The 22500-nt window shown below is 41.8% G+C and overlaps 1 protein-coding gene across 1 annotated transcript in view; it reads right to left on the reverse strand.

Annotated features, from left to right (window-relative positions):
- The window catches only part of LOC311043077 (MAM domain-containing glycosylphosphatidylinositol anchor protein 1-like), a gene marked incomplete at its 3' end in the record, with an annotated part of 180149 nt that overhangs the window by 38630 nt on the left and 119019 nt on the right, over positions 1 to 22500 (reverse strand). The window contains exons 6-10 of the mRNA XM_084054237.1: positions 19730 to 19999; positions 18321 to 18650; positions 14749 to 15045; positions 8672 to 8938; positions 5779 to 5924 (exon numbers count right to left, since the gene is read on the reverse strand). Coding sequence (XP_083910363.1) covers positions 5779 to 5924; positions 8672 to 8938; positions 14749 to 15045; positions 18321 to 18650; positions 19730 to 19999 — 1310 coding nt within the window. The remainder of the gene's footprint in view (positions 1 to 5778; positions 5925 to 8671; positions 8939 to 14748; positions 15046 to 18320; positions 18651 to 19729; positions 20000 to 22500) is intronic.

Below are 22500 nucleotides of genomic sequence, written 5' to 3' on the forward strand. Positions count from 1 at the left end.
TTGGAATTAATGAAAATCCGCTTATATAGGAATTAGGACAATTAGAAAATGTCACAAAAATATAAAAAGCTACTCCTATGAAAAGGCTATCATATTAATGTACTTATAATGACCCTATAAAGTTTATGTTGTTTATAGTATAAACAATTTAGTATAGGTAAGGTTTTGCCAACTCAAATGGTACCAATATCTGGTCTGGCCCAAGGACTAGCTGTTATACTCATGATACAATTAGTCTTTCACAACAGATAATCCCCACATACAACAAGACCAAGAGTACAAAAGAATTCAGTCATGAGTAGCCTAATATAATAAATTATTAGTAAAAAATCCGACTTCACTGTAGTAGCCTTTTCATGAATGATATTTGTACTTAAGCTGTCGTGAAAGTTTATATTTAGAAAAACAGTCCCATAGTAGTAGTAGTTGTGAATTAGCAAACATTTAGACGGCCAAATTCCTTTATCCTCATAAGGGCTAATGCACGCAACTGTTTTCGCCAGGTTTTATTTTCGTTGTATCTCATAAGCATGTGTCCGTTGTCTTTCAACAACACAGCCGTCTGCCCAAGCCTGGTGGCAAAAAGCGTGTGTGCATCAGTGTGGAGCCCCCACCAGGAAGACATAGATTCTACGTCTTCCTGGTCTGTCATGGACTCCACGTCTTCCTGGTACTGTCTGGCATGGACTCCACGTCTTCCTGGTACTGTCTGTCATGAACTCTACGTCTTCCTGGTCTTCCTGGTCTTCCTGGTTTGCCAAGCGTCTACCGTAGATGCTTGGCAAAGCCGGAAGCACCAAGGTGGATTCGAACCCACACAACTCTGCAGTGGTTGGTAGGCACTTTACCACTGGAAATGTGTATTCATTAAACAAGTGTATTTTTTTGTATTAGATTGCACTGTATTAAAATAAAATCGCACAGAATCGTTCTGAGTTAAAATGTATCGTCCCTGAATCATATCATCTTATAAGGGAGAGATACACACCCCTAATGCATAGTACACATTCACACAGGTACTGCACTTCCTGCTCTGAGTGCATGTCTCCCCAGACAGACCCACACAGCCGTAGTCATTTTGCATGCGCTAAAAAGATTGAGTGCCAAGGTGTTAAGGAGATGAGCGAGGGAAAGTGTTGCAGGAATAGATGGCTTGTGAAATTGAGACTACATTTGTTCTTGCACTCTATTTAACAGTAGAGGGGACCGCTGAGATTCACTGTCGTTCTTTAATTTGCATCTCATTTTGTTCCTTCGCACCCGCTTCACATGCTTGTTGTGGCTGTCTCACACTTTCCTTCTGTATCCCACTGTCTGTCTGTCTGTCTGTCTGTCTGTCTGTCTGTCTGTCACACGTTCATCATGTTCTGCCCTTCTCTGTTCCCTTTTCTTTCTCTCTCTGACACACGCACACGCACGCACACGCACACACACCACACGTAAAAGCACATACTGTCCGTTAAAAAGACGTCTAATGAAATGAGCATTTACGAGGTCCTAAACTGCAGTTTAATGTGTCTCATCTTTTTAAAACAGTCTAGGTGACAACTCACAGCTCAAACCGTTCATCAGCTCTGCTTCAATTGGCAAGGTTTACTCCATGTTTTATACTTATAGCATTAAATCAACACTGAGGGGTGCGAGAGACAGACAGACAGACAGACAGACAGACAGACAGACAGACAGACAGACAGAGAGTTGGTTTAGTGCTGCAGCAATGATAGCTTTGCTCTGGGCTAAACAGCTCTCTGTGTGTGTTAGCAGCAATAACACAGAGATTATTATATGCAGCCTAACAGTGTTCCAGTCAATTCTTTAGTCTTATTACAGACTGCAGGGGAAATGGAGGAGAAAACAAAATGAGAAAGAAAATGACAATAAAACAACAGCATTATACTGTGAGAGGGAGTAACTGGTAAGCTGAGACGTGCACTCTGACGTGCACTTTGGTGTGCACACTCCTGCAAGGGAGGCTAAAGCCTTGTGTCATGTTGTTAGCTGGAAAATTAGTTATTTCTGGCAAGTGGCACTGCCGTTCAACAAAGTCTAAATGAGGCTTCATGTTTATATTTTGTCTCCCAACAGTCTTGCTAACTCAGTCAAGGAGTCAAGTCTTCAAGTAGGAGAGCAATTCGTCCACACAAAAACAAGCTGGCAGACACCACATCCTCTCCTCTCTATGCACGCGAAAGACACACGTCCGCACTCACAAGCACTTATACAAGGTACACAACCTCATCTACACATGCACACATGTGTCAGGAAATCCCGCTGTGGCGCTGTATAATTCATTATGATTCTTTGTTTCTTCTGATTTGGGGCCTGTTTTCTATGAATAGATGATTACACTACTGTTTCACACAAAACAACAATCTCATATCAGCAGAAACTCGTAAAGCGGTTCTCATCACAAGCGTTTCTGTCTGGCTGCAGAAAATCTTGCATACAAGGTTGATCAGTATCAACTTTGTTGTGCATATTGACAGCAGGCCGTACCTCAATTCCAAAATACTGTATTTTGAATCCATCCATGACAGCTATGCTGCCCTGCCAAGCCAAAGTGCAGTAACTACGTTATTGTGTATCCCAAAGGTCAAATTAGCCTTTGTGATTTTGGGGGATAAACAATTACCTCAAGAACAGATGTGCAATTAGTGTAATATCACTTTTATGCCGATATCCCATTTGGCTGACCAGTTGAATCACCTTTAATTCACTTTGCCTGGGCAGGGCAGTATGGCATTCTTTATTTATAATTGCAAAGTAATCATCCCTCCGTGCTACAGGATAAATATCTGAACTAATCACAGACACGATTGCCGCTTGAACACAAACATACTTAAATCATTAGAGCAAGTAAAGTTTTGGCATGTATGTTTATAGATTGTTTTATAATTGTTCCTATTTGAAACAGCTAAAATATATTTGTTGCAGTACATGCCTACTTGCTGATACACAAAGAGAGAGAGAGAGAGAGAGAGAGAGAGAGAGAGAGAGAGAGAGAGAGAGAGAGAGAGAGAGAGAGAGCAGAAATAAGAATTCACAGGATTCCCCAGCCAACAAGAGCTTATTAGAACATTTGTTATCAGAACAGAGCTCAGAGCTCTGTTCATGATTGCTGCAGCACTCTCCTGTTTTTTGTTTTTTTCCTGTTCGTAAACGTGGGCTGAATTTAGCCCAAGCACTCATTGAGGGGCTAGCAACGTGAATGTACATTGTTCTGCTATCACATGAGAATAAACTCAAACAGGAGCTTATCAATATGATGATGTCCACAGTCTGGGTAGTATTTTGTCAAAAAGGCAGCATTTAATAACTGTAAGATCTGGGGACCCGCTCCCCAGAGTTTTTGTGTTTCCCATCCCGCTGGTTTCCATGGACTGTGATTACAGACCCTCAGCTGCAGACCAAGGGTGTGATTGTCTGTCTGTCTGTCTGTCTGTCTGTCTGTCTGTCTCTCTCTCTCACTCCCCCTCCCCCCCGACACGGTCGAGGTAGATGGCCGCCCACCATACAGTCTGGGTCTGTCTGATGTTTTTCCAGTTAAAGGGAAATGTTTCGTTGCCACTGTAGCAAAAATGCTTGCTCAGGGTGGGACAATGTCGAGGTCTCTGCTCTATATGTAGAGTGTCTTGAGACAACTTGTTGTGATTTGGCACTTAAATAAAATTGAATTGGTTGCCTGCCTGTCACTTCAACCATTACATCACATGTCTGAAACAGAACAGAGAGATGGACCGGAAGCTCCCTGGTTCGATCCCTGCATGGCTCATCCTGGCTTTGAGTCGAAGTGCACTTGAGCAAGACACAGAACCCCCCAATGTCGCCTTGCATGGTTGTGCATGCGTGTGTCAGTGTGTGAATGTTTGTGTGAATATAATACACATGTAAAGCTACCTGTAATACATAAAGGTGTTGTAGAAATGCAGATAATTCTCCTTTTACCAGTTGCTGATTATTTAAAAAAAAAAGGATTGGGGTTGGCGGTGTCATAAGGTAGGGGACAAATCCGGAGAGCAGGGGAATGAGAGCAGAAAAGAAGATAGAAGATAAACTATAGAAGAGAGGAAATGAGAAAAGAAGAGCAGTTGAGTTGAGTTAAAAAGGACAGACCAGAGGGACTGTGCAAGGCATTGTTAATTCACTGCAGGTTTCTATTGATTAACTGTCTACTCCCAGACCACAGAGCTGATATCCCCCCAACTTATGAACACCCACGTTTACTTAGCCTGTTTACACCACCTAATACACAATTACAGTGTGTCTGTTAATACACACTGCAGCTGTGTGTCTGTTACACTAATTAACACACACTGCAGCTGCGTGTGTCTGTTACACTAATTAATACACACTGCAGCTGTGTGTGTCTGTTACACTAATGCATACACACTGCAGCTGAGTGTGTCTGTTACACTAATGAATACACACTACAGCTGTGTGTGTGTGTCTGTTACACTAATGAATACACACTGCAGCTGTGTGTGTCTGTTACACTAATTCATACACACTGCAGCTGTGTGTGTCTGTTACACTAATTAATACACACTGCAGCTGTGTGTGTCTGTTACACTAATTCATACACACTGCAGCTGTGTGTGTCTGTTACACTAATTAATACACACTGCAGCTGTGTGTCTGTTACACTAATTAATACACACTGCAGCTGTGTGTCTGTTACACTAGTGCTTCCTATAATTTTCTGGATCAGGGCCCACTTGAAAATCTTGAAGGTGTTCGCGGCCCACCCATCTGGCCACTTAATGGCTGCCGTGTTAAGTGGTCAGATGGCTGGGCCGCATGCATTTTCAAAGCATTTTCAGAGCATTTTCAGAGATGTTTATTTTGATAATCAATCAATCAATTGTGTTCCGGCTTGGATCAATGTAACCAAAGTAGTATACCGTAAGTTCTTATTTACTGTATTGGTATCACTATGAATACCCAAATCACTGCAAGTGATTACAGTACACCACTTTTTTCAGATAATATATCCATTTGGCGAATCATACGGTTCACTGCAGCTCAACAGTCAATGTGAGAGGTGGTCAGGATATGTATATGAACTCTGCGTTTAAAGGCTTAAAGACCATTGTCTGTGATGGATGCGACTATATGCTCTGGTTCCACACCCGGACAGCAGTGTGGAGAAAGGTTCCGTCCAAAGAGTGTGTTTTGGAGCCTGATGGGAGGCTCAGAGCATGTTCTGGTGTGGATGTATATAGGCTGGTGGATTTCCTGGCATATGGTGGAGGCAGCATATCCTGGAGATCCGTGGGGAAGTGGTGGGTGTGCATTTTGTAAGAGGACAGTAGCAGCAGCAACCTGTCTTCATGTGGCTAAGGCTGGGGATGGAGAGTTTTGTACTGGCAGTGTCAACTTCATGTTGAGGGCCTTCTTCTGGACGTTGTCAAGTAGACCACGATGTAGGTGGAGCACTCATCCAGCTGAGTAAGGCGTGCTCCATGACACTGTAGCTTGTAGACAGTTGCTTGGCTCTCGGTGGTGAGTTTACTGGCCACTCTCCTCAGTGCTGCCAGTTTCTGACTTCAGCTGAGTGTGTCTGTTACAACACTTAATACACAATTCAGCTGTGTGAGAAGTGTGTGTGTGTGTGTGTGTGTGTGTGTGCGTGTGTGTGTGTGTGTGTGTGTGTGTGTGTGTGTGTGTGTGTGTGTGTGTGTGTGTGTGTGTGTGTGTGTGTGTGTGTGTGTGTGTGTGCGCGTGCGTGCGTGCGTGTGCGTGCGTGCAGGTTCGTGCGTGGGTGTGTGTGTGTCCTACCTCGCGTACGTTGACCCAGTAGCCAATAACGGGGTCGGTGGCTGCAGGGTCTTTCTGTGTCCACTGCAGGCTATAGGAGTAGTTTCCCTTCATGGTACGGATGGGGTTGGGTGTGTCATAGTAGAACTCAGCACTGTACGGCCGTGCTACAACAAGCAGGAAGGAGGCGATGAAGTGGAGGAGAGACAGAGGAACGATGAAGTAGGGCGTGGGGAAGAGAGATAGAGAAAGGGGAAGAGAGATTGCTTCTTTAAAAAAGAGACTGCTTGAGTTAAAGGTGGTGAAAGCAATTTTATTGTTATAAAGTGTTTTTGTTAAAGTAGTAATCATTGCTATTGAGTGTTTGTTCAGTAACAGGGGTCTCCCCATCTCTCCGGTTCTTCAGTAAACAAACCCTACATTTTCAGGTCGGCATACCAATGTTATCCAATCAGAACTGAGAGAACACCCATGATCATTTATCAGCTTCAAATTATAGTGGTCAAGTTCCAATTCTGTTACTTGTTGTTGTTGCGTCACGGTTTAGCTGAAACACAATGTAAAGACAACAGCTGATGGTCATCTGATGGCTGAGTTCTGCACCTGCGTGAGAGGAAATAACTCTCTGTCCCAGGAGGTGGCAGTAGTCTGTATCACAGCATATACAGCAGAGCTGTCCTCCTCAGCAAAGATCACAATGGCCTTTACTAGGCCTATAGAAGTATTATTATTTAAGACAATCACAATTATTTTTGCACAATCGTCAAAAAAAATCTCATATTTTTTTCTTTTTACAAATTACTAATTATTATTTTATTACATTTTTTAAAATACGAGTTTATAGATGAGCTATGTCACTACTGTTTATTTATGTATTTGACAATTATAACATTTGATAGCCTATTTGTCTATTTATAGCCTATTTGTCTATTTATAGACTGTATTTGTTATAATTGGTACCAGTCGTTGTTTAAGTTATTTGTCATGTCTGCTGTGTACAAGTTTTGTTTACAAAGGCTCAAAGGCAAATATATATATTCTTTGTTTATATGCTCCAACGTTGAATGCGAAAAACAATTAAATCGTTAATCACCAGTTATTGTATTACAATTAATCATCATCTAAAATGTCATAATCGTGACAGCCCTAGTCGTTACTCAGTAGGCCCACTAGAATTATGTCCTTGGAAAGAATATTCTTGTAAAATTAACTTGGGCAGAACTGTCATGAATACTGTTAATATTATTGGCTTATATTATGATAAATGTCAAATACTATATGTGAATGAATAACGTTATAGTCACACATTAAATTAAAGTCAGCTGAGAGTTATGGTTTCTCAATCATTACTGTCATCCTGACTTTGATAGGAAGGACGGTCACTCAGATGACTGAATAAATGTGCTTTGAATGTGTTGTGGATGAAATATCACATACATCTTCTTTATGAAGATTAGTGTGACATGGGAGCTAGCTAGAAATGGGTGCATATGAAATGGACTTTCTCTGGGTTGTGGCAAGAAGCTTTTTGAAAGTTAACTTTATATTTTCAGTAGCCATGTATGCAACACATACAGTATAGAGTGCACACATTTGAAAAAACAAAAATGCATACATAAAAACATATAAAGACAAGAGCAATGTCCACCACTCAGCCTACCCCTGGCCTAAACTCCTGATTAAGCCCAAACATTCATACTTCACAATCAAATTAAAAATAATACAATGGAATTCTGCCATTACATAGTCAAAACAAAACAAAACAAAACAAAACAAAACAAAACAAAACAAAACAAAACAAAACAAAACAAAACAAAACAAAACAAAACAACAAAAATGATTGAAGACTACTGGGAGGCCTTAAACAAGTGCACCCTTGTACGTCACCCTTGAGTGAATCTTAGATCTAAACTGGCTTCATTAAATCACAAGAACACTCCAGTTTGGGCATCATATAATGGACAACTTTTTGTAATTACATATATTGTAATATTATACACATTGACAGAACAATATAAGTTTATTTTTTATTTAATCATATGGAAATTACTTGAAATTTAACTTTTTGAAAAAGTGATAAAAAAAAACATTGGAAATGTCTAACATTTAAAATCTGATATATTTTTACAATACTCGGGAAGCCTAGCTTCTGTAAAAGTTTGAAATGAACTGTATATTAATAATGAGTATCCTTGTATTTGTTTATAGGGAGTTTAGGTGAGTTGAACAGGCTAGACTTCTTCCAGTCCTGTCATCACAAAAATGCTTAACTCAACATATTTATTATGTATGACCATGCCAAATTATAACTTAAGTCAATCACTGCCAGACTTATTTCTGTCTGGTTTGCCCACTGCCAGCTATTTTCTTTTTTTTACCTTTTCAACTGGTCACAGAAAATGTATATCCATTATAATCGCTCGTCCGGCCATTTGTAAACACACACGGTATGACAGTGGACAGAGGAACTGAATCTGTGCGTCAGCGTCACCCAGAGAAAAAACATTCCAACCGCGACAGCCCCTTGCCTTGTAACAGCATGTTGAAAATAGCATGTCTCGCGAAATGCCGGTCAAAAAAAGTCAACTCAAGATACAGCTGTTTTAATGAAAACGCTAAACAGGAAGTGGACGGAGGCGGAAATCTTTGGATGACGTTATTTCCGGATCCTTGTGAGTAGAAAATGAAGTGATCACTCGCGTGATAGAGAACAGCGCGATCTTTTATAAAACCACAAAAAAACGAATTCTCGTCGAATCTCGTCCTTGACGGTGTGGCCGTTTGGACGAATTCTTGTCATAATACGGCCTTGGCAGTCAATGAGTTAAGTACAAGTTCCCCCCCACATTATTTGAATAGCCAGCAATTAACATTATCTGTTGCCCTGTGATATGTATTGTCTTCATCAACTCACCAGACACATCAAACGTGCACGTGGACGTGCCAGCCACATTGCTGATTCGGCCCTCGTAGGATCCGTTGCTGGTGGGGTCCAGCTTGAACCTGAGCTCCGGGGTGTCCTTCAGGTCCGGTGGGGCCATGCGGACCGCTTCACCGTTGCGGAACCAGCGCACGTTGGTGAGACGAGGAGGGTATGAGCGCAGAACGGTACAGCGCAGCGTCACAATCTGGTAGTTCCTGGAACGCACTTCCTGGAAGACCGGGTCTAGGATGGGAGGATCTAGAAACAAGACGGATGTTTTAATCAGGTTAAGGAGATTTTTCAAGATCATTATGTTCTGGATAAATTGATTGATTGATTGATTGATTGATTGATTGATTGATTGATTGATTGATTGATTGATTGATTGATTGATTGATTGATTGATTAATTGATTGATTGATTGATTGATTGATTGATTGATTTTTAAGTTTCTCCTCATGTGGTTAAATAATACTTACTGTGTTTATTGGTTGATATACATTTATGGTACATACATATTCTCATGGGTTTGTTTGTTCTTTCTTTCAAACATTCAGAATCAGCTTTATTGTCAGCTCACAGGTTTACAGCTGTAAATAACTTGTGTTTTTCATGCATGCTTCATTTTGTACAGTAGGTGTAGATATGGGTGTAGCTACTGTACATCTACTGTACATCTACACCCATCCCTTGCTAAATGCCAACATTTAATTTAAAGAGTCTACACCATCAATTAAAATAATAATAATAATAATATTTAATATCATATTGTTTATGTCCCTCAAACGTTTTTCAAAAGGTTTGAGCCTAAATCAAGCCTCAGATATAATACTCATTCCAACTAACTTCTCTCTGGCTTATAAAGCACTTTCACCTGCAATACCACATTGTCCTGATTGAGCCAGTTTGTATGCATGTTAGGTTCTGTGTGGAAAAAGTAAAACAAGAAAATAAGAACTTTGGAACTGAAAAACGGGAGGGATTGTACGACCAAATCAGTTTGGCCTGTTTTGAGACCAATTTACAGAAAACACCAGATTTGCTGTGAAAGCCTAAGTGTTCAAACTGGGGTATTTTTGGGGATAGAAGAGAGGTAGGGGAGTCCCTTTAATTTAATTATATATTGTGAATTGTAAAAAGAAAGACACGTGAACCTCAACAAGCCATGTTGTCATCCTGAACATAATGTTAGCACCATTAGGGCTCACTCTCATCCTCCCTCCACAGTCAGTCCGAGACAGTCTGCGCTAACCTCTGTGCACCAGCTGTAATTAACATGTCAGCAGCCATCTCTGGATAATAACCATCTAGCTGTCATTACCCGCAGGTCAGCGGAGCTGGAGCAGCAACACAGCCAATCAGCAGCCAGCTAGCACACCCCCTCCAGCTAATCATAGATATTAGATGAGATGCTAACGTGGCTAATACAGTCTAATAGCTGATGATAAGGAGTGAAGTCCCCTGGGAGGGGAACTGAGCTTGGTGTCATGACTGTAAATCTGTGGTGCGAGGGAAAGACGAGCGACTAATCTGTTTTTTGATATCATTTTCTCTCAGAGGAGATTTAACTGGATCGACTGTAAAAGAGGAGGAGGAAAAAAAGAAGAGGAATGACAGAGTGACAAATGGATGGGTTAAGGGGCTGAAAGAGGGAAAGGTAGAGTAATGAGTTGGTTGGAGGGCAGAGTGAGTGCAGAGCGCCGAAGAGAGAGTGAGAAGGAAGATGAAGATTGAGAAGAGGATGTGAGTCGCTCTGGTAGAAGAGAAATCCCTGGAGAGATACAGAGGCCAGGTGAGGAGAAAGAGAGATAGATAAAGAAAGAGAAGAGGGGGAGGTGTAAGTGACAGATCTGTGAACAGAGAGGAGCAGAGGAGAACTGGCCTGACACACTGACTCACGCACATACACTAGTCTATTTCTTTGTGCACGTGTGTGTACTCGTACGTGTGCTTGTGTTTCATAAAGGGCTTAGTGACAGCTGAACTAATTTAGAATATTATCCAGGTTATGTGCGCTGGTCAATATATATATATCGCCTTAGTGCTCGATGTCCACTTCTGCCAACTCAGTGCCATCTGATTGCAAACTAATCATGTGGGAATCAGGTCTGATACCCGGTCATCAACATGGTTTACATGATAAAGGCTGGCCTCAGCATCAGCATCAGGAGTGAAAGTTACCTGACTAAGCATCAAAGTATGACGATTCAGGGGAATCGGGAGAATGTGTTGATTACTTTATCTCATAAATGATTTTCTTCATTTTAGCTTTCTCTCCCTCAACCTCTCTCAGGCATTACCTCTCTCTTGTTCTCTTTCTTTCCCCTCTCTCTACTCTGCCCGCCCCAACCTCTCCACTTTCTTTCTTATTCCCCCTATTCTCTCTACCTTCCCTAACCGACCCCCTTCTTGCTCTCGCTCTCACTCTCTCTGTCTGTCTCTCTAGAGTGGGGAGAGCCACCTGCTCTATAAATCAGGTCTGCATGAGAGTGCAGCACAGCTCTGACTGTGGCCCTTCCTTCCCGCCTACATTAGCAAGCCCTGCAAATCCCCCTTCATCCTCTAGAGAAGAGAAGAGAAGAGAAGAGAAGAGAAGAGAAGAGAAGAGAAGAGAAGAGAAGAGAAGAGAAGAGAAGAGAAGAGAAGAGAAGAGAAGAGAAGAGAAGAGAAGAGTCCCTGTGCTGAACCAAGTCATTGTTCATTATTAGACTGGTTTAATGAACAGTCTCATGCAGAATTATTCAACTGTACAGTTCTGTCCTTGGTAGGATCTCAGCCCTTCATGAAGTTAAGTGCTCTGGGCACATTTCCCATGCATGGGGATTTGGCAGGTGTGTTCTTTTGGCTTTCTTGTTCTGTTCTGTCCAATACAATTACTTGTATTTGTATGTGCTTTGGTTTCATATGAATACTGCCTTTCACAGCTTCAGTTTGCAGGGCATTACTTGTTTGGAGGAAGCCAAATGGACTGCGTAACTGCATTATAATTAAAATATATTAAACTGAATTGAACTGCCTCAATTAAAAGATAGCAATAACAATTGTCTACTTAAATAGGCATAATTCACGCACATCAGTTCATAGAGTAAACAGAAAACAATGGCACTATAACAATAATACTAAATATAGCTGCAAGCAGCAATAAGCGGTTTCGAGGGAGAGGGAGAGAGGCAGAGAGGCAGAGAGACAGAGAGAGAGAGAGAGAGAGAGAGAGAGAGAGAGAGAGAGAGAGAGAGAGAGAGAGAGAGAGAGAGAGAGAGAGAGAGAGAGAGAGAGAGAGGGGCAGTGAGAGAGAGGCAGAGAGGCAGTGAGAGAGAAGCAGAGAGGCAGAGAGAGAGAGACAGGCATGCAAACAGCCCCGAGGTGAAAAAGGTGACAACATGTTGTTTTCTTTCGGGTCAGGTGTCACAAAATTGCCCTATTTGGTTTCAAAAAGGTGAGAGAGAGAGAGAGAGAGAGAGAGAGAGAGAGGGGCAGAGAGGCATAGAGGTAGAGAGAGAGAGAGAGAAAAAAAGAAAGAGAGAGAGAGAGAGGCAGTGAGAGAGAGAGAGAGAGAGAGAGAGAGAGAGAGAGAGAGAGAGAGAGAGAGAGAGAGAGAGAGAGAGAGAGAGAGAGGCAGAGAGACTACTCTAGATCACTGGTTCACAAAACATTTGCCAATAAAGTTTTTTTTTGTCTTCTCAGAATGGAAACTAGTGAAAATAGTCGATCTATAAGCTCACAACGCGTAGCTGTATGAAAAGTTGTGAGATTGTAGATTTTTTAAAATTGCACATGTCTGAATTAACACATTGCCTGCCAGAGTTTTTTCAGATTTTTTGCTGTTGTCTGCCAGGGTTTTGCCATGATTTTGGTACCTGTTCGCGTAGCCACAGATTTTTTTCCTCCAGTATGATTGATCCCCAGATGGTTTCTAATCACAGATGAGATTCAGGTGTGGTTTCACAAATGTCAACGAGGTCATTTTGACCTCGTTGACATGTGTTGTTTGATGTTTCAATATAGCTCAAAACCAGTAGTTTTAAACCAAAAAACAAAGTGAATTGTTTGTCCGTTTGAATTTTAACATTGAAGTGAATGGAGCAGCAAATCTTCGAACATTTTTAGCTCCTAATCTGTTCGTAATTCGACAAGGGTTGAAATTATAAAAAAAACCAAAAAAAAAAAAAAAAAAAAAAAAAATCAAAAAAAAAAAAAAAAAAAATCCTTTTTTTCCATGACGTATATATACGTCTTTGGCGGACAACAGCTGATAATTAAAAGACGTATATATACGTCATTGGCAGCCATTGTGTTAACAGGGTCATGTTTTGTACAATGCAATTTAAATGTAAACTGTAATAAGTGGGGTTTGAATCAGGGACCTTCGGAATATGAGGCTAACATTGTACTGATCAAGCTATTCAATCCACAGCCTTGGTCAGTGAAAAAGGAGAATGCAACAAAACAAAACAAAAGGGGGAATGAAGTACATCATACATTGAAAATAACTACTCTCAAATAAGCGTTTCATTTAACAATTGCACATTTATTCATTGATACAGTCATGTTGTGTGCACTGCAATTGAGATGAAGTCTGCACGAGGTGGGACTCAGGAATCGAACCCGCGACCTATGGATTCACAGGCTGCCTCTCTTCTCATTGAGCTAGAGATGTAGCCTCCCTGATGGTGTCTGTTGATATCTATAGGTTTTTCCGTCCGTTATGAACCAAGCCTCTGTTTCGCTAACTACTCTAGATCACTGGTTCACAAAATATTTACCAATAAAGTTTTGTTTTGTCTCCTCGGAATGGAAACTAGTGAAAATAGCGCCCCTCTTTGACCAATTGGAGTAAGATTGGTTTCAGTGATACTTGGAATGACCCTCTACATTATTGCAAAGTTTCAAACAAATGTGAGTCTGCATGTATGTGCTAGGGGCAGATGAATAATTGTCATAAACCTGCAATGTTCATTGGCTCATAAAAGCTTAACGTTTTCACTAACGTTTCACGTGTAAAACGTTTCGTGCAGATTGCTCAAAGATCCCAGGACGAGATAGATTTTTACTGTTTTTCATATCATTCAAAATGGTGGGAAATCTAAAGGTCAGAGGTCAAAAGTCAGAGTGTGAAAGTTGTTTCATGGCTGTGGATCAAACAGGGCATGAGTTGTAACTGTTCAAAGTTGGCATTTTCAATTGAGTGCTACAGCGCCACCCTTTGGCCGATGGTTGTGAGTTTCGGGTCTTCACCGTTTGGCATAGCCCTCTACCATATTACCAAGTTTCGTAAAAAGCGTATGCACGGTTGGGCCAGAACTGAAAAAACGGCGGAGGAAAAAGAAAGCCAACAGTACCAATAAGGCTTCGAGCCTTACAGGCCTCGAAACCTTAACAATAATTGTTTTCAAAAAGTGTGTCTGTCTACTCATTCTGGTGTCTCATTTTTGGACTGTGCAGTCCTCGCTTCTTCTCTGTGCCTCTTAGTGCAGCTCGTTAATTTTTCATGGTCTGACGTTGGTCTTCAATTACAATAAATTCTGGGGGCTGTGAGAACTGTGGTCACGGACAGACGAGAAGATGGCGTTTTTTCTGCCTTGTACATAAAGGTAATACCAGATTCAAATAACCTTGACATTAGAGTTCTCCTTTAATATCTTTCTCCAACAATATGTATTCTTCTCATGAATAATGACACAGGATGGGCGGTGGATAGAAAAGGTTCCAATTTTTTCGTATGTTAATGGTTAGTACAGTACTGTAGCAACAAGAGGCCGGCCATTTGTTAGCTGTGGTGGTGAAGAGGTGCAGACACAAGTACTAAATTCAACAACTGTGAAAAACACTTGAACTTGAGAGCTGAGTTAAGCTTGAACTTAATGTAGGTTAAGTTCAAGCTTAACCCATGCTGAGACTCACAAAAATGCTTTCACATTTTGATTGAAGTAAACCAGGGTTTCCCGCAGTGCTTTTCCACCTTGAGCTGAGAGACATCTGCAAGATGAAAATGTCCCCAGCTAATCCTGAGGAGCAACATTAACAGTTGTACCAGCATAAGTATCAGTAGGAGTCACACTCATACTTACACAGAACGTTGAGTTGGACCTGAGCTTCACGTCGTTTAATGTTGAGGCCATTGTATTGAGCGGTCTGGCAGCGGTACGGCCCCATCATGTCCCTGGAGACGTTGGTCAACCTCAGTGGGCCGTCGCGAGTCTCCTCAACTGGCTTCCCAGACGGCATCAGCAGGTCCTTGTCCACCCGCGACCACAGTAACGGGGGCCGCGGCTTCCCGTCTACCAGGCACACCAGCTCGGCATTTCCCCCCTCTCGTACGCTCACCACCTGGCCCCCTGCTGGCACCGTCAATATCGGAGGAGTGACTAGAGATGGAGAGGTAGAAAGAATAGGAGGAGACTTAGTAAAAATATTAAAATCCCTTGTTACATACAATAGATAACAACCAGACATAGCTCATGAAGCTGAGAGCATAACATCTGTTTCCTTAATACCAACTAATCATATATTTACATACAGGGTTAGGGTGCGGGTTTGGTTCGGGTTTAGTATTGGAAACGTCGGAGCGCTGCGCTGTCGGAGGAATGCGCTGTCGGACTAACGTACTGCACCCATTTACATTAGCCCATGCTAACAGTCGATTGATATGTTTGGCTTGTCTCCTAGCAACATGACAGCATTCAAATGTTTGACTTGTCTCCTAGCAACATGAGAGTGTTCAAATGAGATGGTTGATACTGTATGGTGTTCTTCACCATCGTTACAAACTGCTTTAAAATAAACATAAACGGCAGTGATGAACAAGTTAAAAGAATCAACCACAAAAAGAAAACATTTGCACTACTGGCCTACTGGCATCTTTACCCTGCCCCCAGCAATGAATGGCAGGTTGACTGGTCCTGACTGTTTGTTTGTTTGTTTATTTGTTTGTTTGTTTGTTTGTTTGTTTGTTTGTTTGTTTATTAGCAGGATCATTTGGTCAAGTCACACTCCAGGTCAATACGTCATTGTTAGCATTGCAACATAACTTGAGACACACACACACAGCAAGATTTTCATGAAACTGGTTGGGGAATGATCAGTAGCCACAAAGAGATGATTAATGTGGCCAGGTGCACTTTCAAACTCAAGATCAACATTTAGATGGCTTTTCAACAAACTTTGTGGGGATAATGGGCTGCTTCCAAAGGATGGACACCCAGGTGCATTTGTCTGTTTTCTACTGAAATTGGTCTCACTTCTATCTCTCTATTTAAAGAAACGTATAATCCCTGTGTATGTATATATATATATATATATATATATATATATATATATATTAGGGGTGTGCCGATACACTAATTTCACCAAACGATACGATACGATATTTGGCTCACAACGTCGATACGATTTCGATACGATACGATACGCACTTTTTTTATTATGAAAATATATGGAGGAGAAAAAAAGAAAATGCAAACAAATAATTCTGTTTTTGCATTATTCAGACATGCAAACTTGTAGCTTTTCAGCTACAATAGCCGTTTTGAATCCAAATAGTATGACACCTGACCCGAAAAAAAAACATGTTGTCACTCTTTTCACTTCGGGGCCGTTTGCATGCCTGATTATTATGATTGTAAAAAAACGATATTTTTTTTTCCCAAAACGATACATATCGTCACGAAAACGTATCGCGATATATCGCGGGACGATATATCGGCACACCCCTATATATATATATATATATATATATATATATATATATATATATATATATATATATATATATATATATATATATATACCTATATATGTATATATAAGGGGGGGAGAAGAAAGTAATGGAGCAGGAAGTGAGATAAAAAACTGAATGTGAAAATGGAGTGGGAGTGAAAGACAAGGACACATTTGTTCTTCTTCTGAAACTCAGCCAGAATGAAAGAAAAACAAACAAAAGAAGCATGCGGTGAGACGAGACCAGACACAGAGCTGTTAATCAATTAGAAGACAGACATCCAGGACTCACATGAAAGACAGAACAAGTGAGGTATGAAAGGATGAGGCGAGAGAAAGAAAGAGTGAGAGATCACAGCACACTCTATTCATTCTTGTGAGCGTGTGTGCGTGCGTGCGTGCGTGCGTGCGTGCGTGCGTGTACACAAAAGCTCTAAGTACACAGCGAAGTAATCTTCAAACTTTCGAAAAACAAGACATGACACACAGTCATGTATATCAGCTTGCTTGCTTTTTTCTGTGTGTGTGTGTGTGTGTGTGTGTGTGTGTGTGTGTGTGTGTGTGTGTGTGTGTGTGTGTGTGTGTGTGTGTGTGTGTGTGTGTGTGTGTGTGTGTGTGTGTGTGTGTGTGTGTACACATACTTTACTTAAATTTTGAGGGATTTTTTTCACTTCAGTCCTATATATTACTCTGTGTCAGAGTGATTTGAACCGACGGCAGGCGTGTATAGTAGCCATAGAGGCGAGAGGCGTGTCTAGCAGCCAGGACGAGACCGCCTGTTCAGAGTATGGGAAAGTATCCCCATTGGCTTAAAGGACAGCCAATGATCGAAAACATGTCGAGAATATGTCGAACACGTGACACTATAGTGCTCAGTCTCTTCTTAGACCAGTGTGCTTTGCAAGCTGGTAAAAACAAATCCACTGCAACAATGGTAACTACTACTACATATACTACAGTACCAAATAAGCCACAATTCATTTTGTGAATATCAACACAAAATGGATAAGACAAAATGTCTAGTATAACATGTTTGTTTAGCCTATTTTGCTATGTTTTGATATGCTAATACACACAGCAGGGTGACATTCAGTGTTCTGCCCAACTACGGTAGCTTACTTAACAGTGGATATAATTTCACACAGTTTCATCATGATGCAAAATGCTTACAACTCAGCAAACACATTATTGTCTTATTGTTGTAGGCTATTATATTAAGAGGGAGGGGGTGGGGGGGAGTGGGTTTGCCTAGAGTGCCATACAAGCTAGATCCGGCCCTGAGTTTGTGAACAAAGAAGCACAAATCATAATGCAGTGTTGACTGGTGAAGACACACTATACAGACTGACTACTTGCGGGCATGTCAATATAGGCTACTGTGGTTAGAGCAAATTCCGCATTTGACCGACAAGGTTTTGGTCATAGAGCAGGTGCACTAGGCTTTGTTTTGAGTTGATTTGATTTGATATTGGTAAAATAAATATGAGTAAACACAATATAACTTAAACTCAGGATATACACATAAAAGCGTAATAAAACGACCAATGTGGCCCTGCAAAACACAATCAAACAAATAGTCCCAATACATTACATAGCACGCAGCACGTCACATGAACAACAAAAATATTTTTTGCAGCTTCAATAATCCTCAGCGGTCCTGGGGGATTGGTTTATAGTCTACGTCTCATTAAGTGAAATGGAAATAGCAATGTTTATAAATATTCACCAAAAAACAACAAAAGGGAACAATGTTGGTATATTTTCAGATTATTATTATTATTATTATTATTATTATTATTATTATTATTATTAATAGGCCTATTGATTTAGCAAAATCTTTGGTCGATGGCCAACCGTTATTAAAAAAAAATACAATTAAGCTAGACAAAGCAGAGTGAGTGGGGAAGTCAGTCCCAAATCTCACCGCTGTTCTGTGTGATGTTTACATCCACGCGGAGCTCCGCTCCACGGCTACCGGGGAAGTTGGCCATGCAGCTGTAGGTGGCCAGGTCACGGAACTTCATGTCCACGATCTCCAGGCTGCTGGTGCCGGGCGCCATGTCGGGGTCGCTGCGGAGCAGGATGAGGCTGTCCGAGTTGTAGACGGGCGCCCCGTTCTTGAACCAGGTGTAGTTGACCTTGTCCTGAGGGGAGGCGTCAACGTGGCAGGACAGCTTGAGGTCACGACCCATCTGGATGCTCTCGCTGTCCTTGTTGGAGTCTGGCGTGATCTGGAATGTCAGGTTGCTCATCGCTGAGAGAGAGAGAGAGAGAGAGAGAGAGAGAGAGAGAGAGAGAGAGAGAGAGAGAGAGAGAGAGAGAGAGAGAGAGAGAGAGAGAGAGAGAGGGAGAGAGGTTAAATGAGATGGCAATTGGGGGCATCATAGCATAGAAAGGGTATGGGGTGATCGAAGGGGAATGACAGGGTGATGGATGGAAAAATGAACAGAGAGAAGAGTTCGCTCTGCAAAATGAGAGACAGACAAATAGTAATAGAGAGAGAAAAGAAAGCAAGATAAACATAGGGAGAGAGTGAGGAAAAAAGTGTGAGAAGGAGATTGAAAGAGAGCTTTGTTGATTTGTCAGGTTTAAAGAGAGACAGAGAAGGGGGTAAAAAAAAGTTGGGAGGTGGGACAGAAGGACGGAGCAGGAAAAGAAAGACAAACCAAAGACATGTTGTCTTACAGTACACAGAAGAAGAAGAAGAAGAAGAAGTAGAAGAAGTCTCTGTCCTCCACAGAGGACAGAGACGAGTGGAGAACAAGAGAGGAGCACTCCATCTAAATACCTTCAGAGCTTGTTAACTAGCCCCCCATGTGGAGCTGGGGCGTGTTTAGTATGTGGTTAACACAAACACTTTGAATTCACTAGGTCTCCTGTGTGTGTGTGTGTGTGTGTGTGTGTGTGTGTCTACAGCATGAGTGTCTTGCCTGCCTGAATGCATGTGGCGATTCCGTAAGTGTGCGTCTGTGTGTCATCTTGTCACCTGTACTGATGTGATGTGGCCTTCAGGTCCATTAAGCCAACAGCGTGAATCCACCCGGCAGACATTCTCTGCAACAACTAACACAAGAGGCAAACACTAATTGCTTGCACTCTGCTCTAACTAATTAGAGTGAGTAAAGATTATTAAAAGAGAACAAGAACAGCCATCAGGGAGACAGAATGGAACTTGTTTGTTTCGACATCTGGGGACTTAGCGAGGATCCTAGCTTAACCCCACTTATCCTGACCAAGCATTTTCATGGTGGTCCATGCAATCTGAACCTCCCAAATACATGCAGACACACAAAGAATGCAACCGCACACAACCTCACACACCCAGCTACTCACTCCTGACTATGAGGTTGGCGTTCCTTCGCGCGGGGTTCCCCACGTTGTTGACGGCCGTGCAGTTGTAGAAGCCAGCGTCTGTGGCCGTGACGGAGCGCAGCAGCAGTGAGCCGCCCCGCACCTGGGCGCTGAGTGGCATGGGACCCGGGTACCGAGACCAGGTCACGGTGGGCGCGGGGAAGCCAGCGATCACCTCACAGATGATCAACACGTCCTGTCCGGGGTCCACCACCAGAGTCTCGTTGATGGACAGACGCAGAGCGGGCGGAGCTTGGGGTGGGACAGAGAGTGGAATAAAGTGTGGTTCACTGTCTTCTGTGGTTTTCTAGTGTTCTAGATTATTGATGTGGGTGATTTAAAAGTGATCTATGATTATGTAACAGAGTATGGCCTGCGAGAAACAATGGCAGTCAATCAATTTATATTTGCATATTATAATTAGTATTTAAGAGACAATAATAATATTGCACAATGGAATTATAGGATCCATGCATGTACTGTAAGTAATCACTGTCACTCTATACAGTATTGTGACATTTACAGGTGAGCATGCATGTGTGAATGTGTGAGGGATGGAGGAGTACGTGCGTGAATGTGTGCTTGCACATGTGCGTGAACTTGTGATTTCCTGCTATATCAATTTGCATAATCCCTGTGCTTGCTTAATGTTGGAGCCACTACTTGATGAGCATAGCAGATGAACATGACTTGATGTGAAATTAACTCCTAAATGCTCCTCAGTAGCACTTAACGTCACAGCGCATTGAGATGAGCCTCTGGCAAAGTCAATATCATTTAGAGCCGGGATACATCCGTGCACCACTTGACTGCTAAACATTGAGGCAACACTTGTCTATTGCCTTGGTGCCTTGGCCTAAGCACATTGAGTCTGCACTTGTCGTATGAAATATGCTGACTTGACTTGACTAAACACCGAGGCAATAGACAAGTATTGCCTTAAAAGATCACTTTCACAGGCTTCTGTCATGTACAGCAAGACACTGAAGTATGTGACACTTTAGAATTTAACTTTTAGTCCCAAGCGACTTATTATTCATAGTAAAAAAAAATCCTTCAGAATTTCTTAGCAAAACTTCATGTAGACCTCACAGCAATTCTATCTACTGTCATGATGCTCCTTGATCATGCAAACTCCTTGGGCAGTTATATGAGTGCATAAAATGTATTCCACTTGGGGATTTTTTTCTCCCTTCTGTACCATGTTTTGTCGACATCTAGATTGAAGTAGAATGATCTGCTGCTATGACACTTTGCAGAGACTAGGAACTATTTTCACAGCCAGCAGCCAGAAGTAAAGGTCACGCTAATTGTTCAACCTGGCCTGTCTCAATTACGGTACAGACATTAAAAGAAAGACACACACCACGCACGCACGCACGCACGCACGCACGCACGCACACACACACACACACACACACACACACACACACACACACACACACACACACACACATAATGATGAGAAAACAGATATTCTGTTTTTCCAAAGTGAATACAGGATGCTGAGTGATGAAAGGTATCTGAGTTTTTGTGGCTCCTCTCAGGGAATAAACAAACCTCACCTCAGAGCCAAGACATCTGAACTGAAGCAGACATGCTCCCATACATAGAAAAGCACAGACAGGTATCTAGCCAATTACCAGCGGCGATGTGTGTGACCGCTGTGAACCTGTTTTCATTCAGGGCAAAATAATGTTGCCCACTTTAATTTGGACCCCAGTCACCCTGTTGTCACCCTTACTGATGCATTCTGACTACAATGCCTAGAAAAACAGAACGTAATATTAATATGTAGGATGTTGAAATATGTGGATATGTGGATGTTGAAATTGTGTTGAAAAGCGTTGAGCCTAATTAGAGTCTTATTTGTTTACAGTTGACTTTCAGGATCTGTAAATTCAAGGGAGGTTCATGATAGGATCGCAGGCTTCCAGAAACAAAGCATGGTTTTCTTTTACCTTTTCTACCAACAAACCAATCTAAATTCCTATACCTAATACCTATCATTTTAACTATGATCACACTCACTGCATGGAACTAGTAAAATGTTGCAATCTACACAAGAAGTCAGAGGATGGAGATGTTTAAAATCGGATCATGGACTGGTATATCATATTAGTTTGCAGATCTGATTTGTCAATAAATAAATTATAAACTGATGGCAATTTAAAGGATCTACACCATGAATTAAAAAAAAAATAATAATAATAATATCATATTGTTTATGTAGGCTAACAAGAGGACTCTACCAGGTAATGGATGATGGCTTGTCATCACTGGAGAGGGAAAAAATAACCTCATCTGACAGGCCACCAAGTGTGACACCCATGGCCTGGGTGTGTGCGTGCGTGCGTGCGTGTGAGCACGTGTATGTGGTCCTGTAGCATGTGAACCTGCGGTACCAGTTTTTTTTTTCATGAACACCATTGTATGCAGGACACATATGCGCACGCACGCACGCACGCACGCACGCACGCACGCACGCACGCACGCACAGACGCACGCAAACACACAAACACACACACACACACACACACACACACACACACACACACACACACACACACACACACACACACACACACACACACTGTACTGTACACACACACACACACACACACCATCGCCCGCAGGGCATAAAAGATAGATTCCCAAGACAAAGGGTGAAAAGGAGACATAATCAGAGCCATAGCAGAGGTCTGGCAGGAGAGGACAATAAAAGGAAAAGACACAGAGCAGTAGCAGTGAAA

Source organism: Gymnoscopelus microlampas, assembly GCF_963454915.1.
Source record: "Gymnoscopelus microlampas genome assembly, chromosome: 1".
In the NCBI taxonomy this organism is placed as follows: Eukaryota; Metazoa; Chordata; class Actinopteri; order Myctophiformes; family Myctophidae; genus Gymnoscopelus; species Gymnoscopelus microlampas.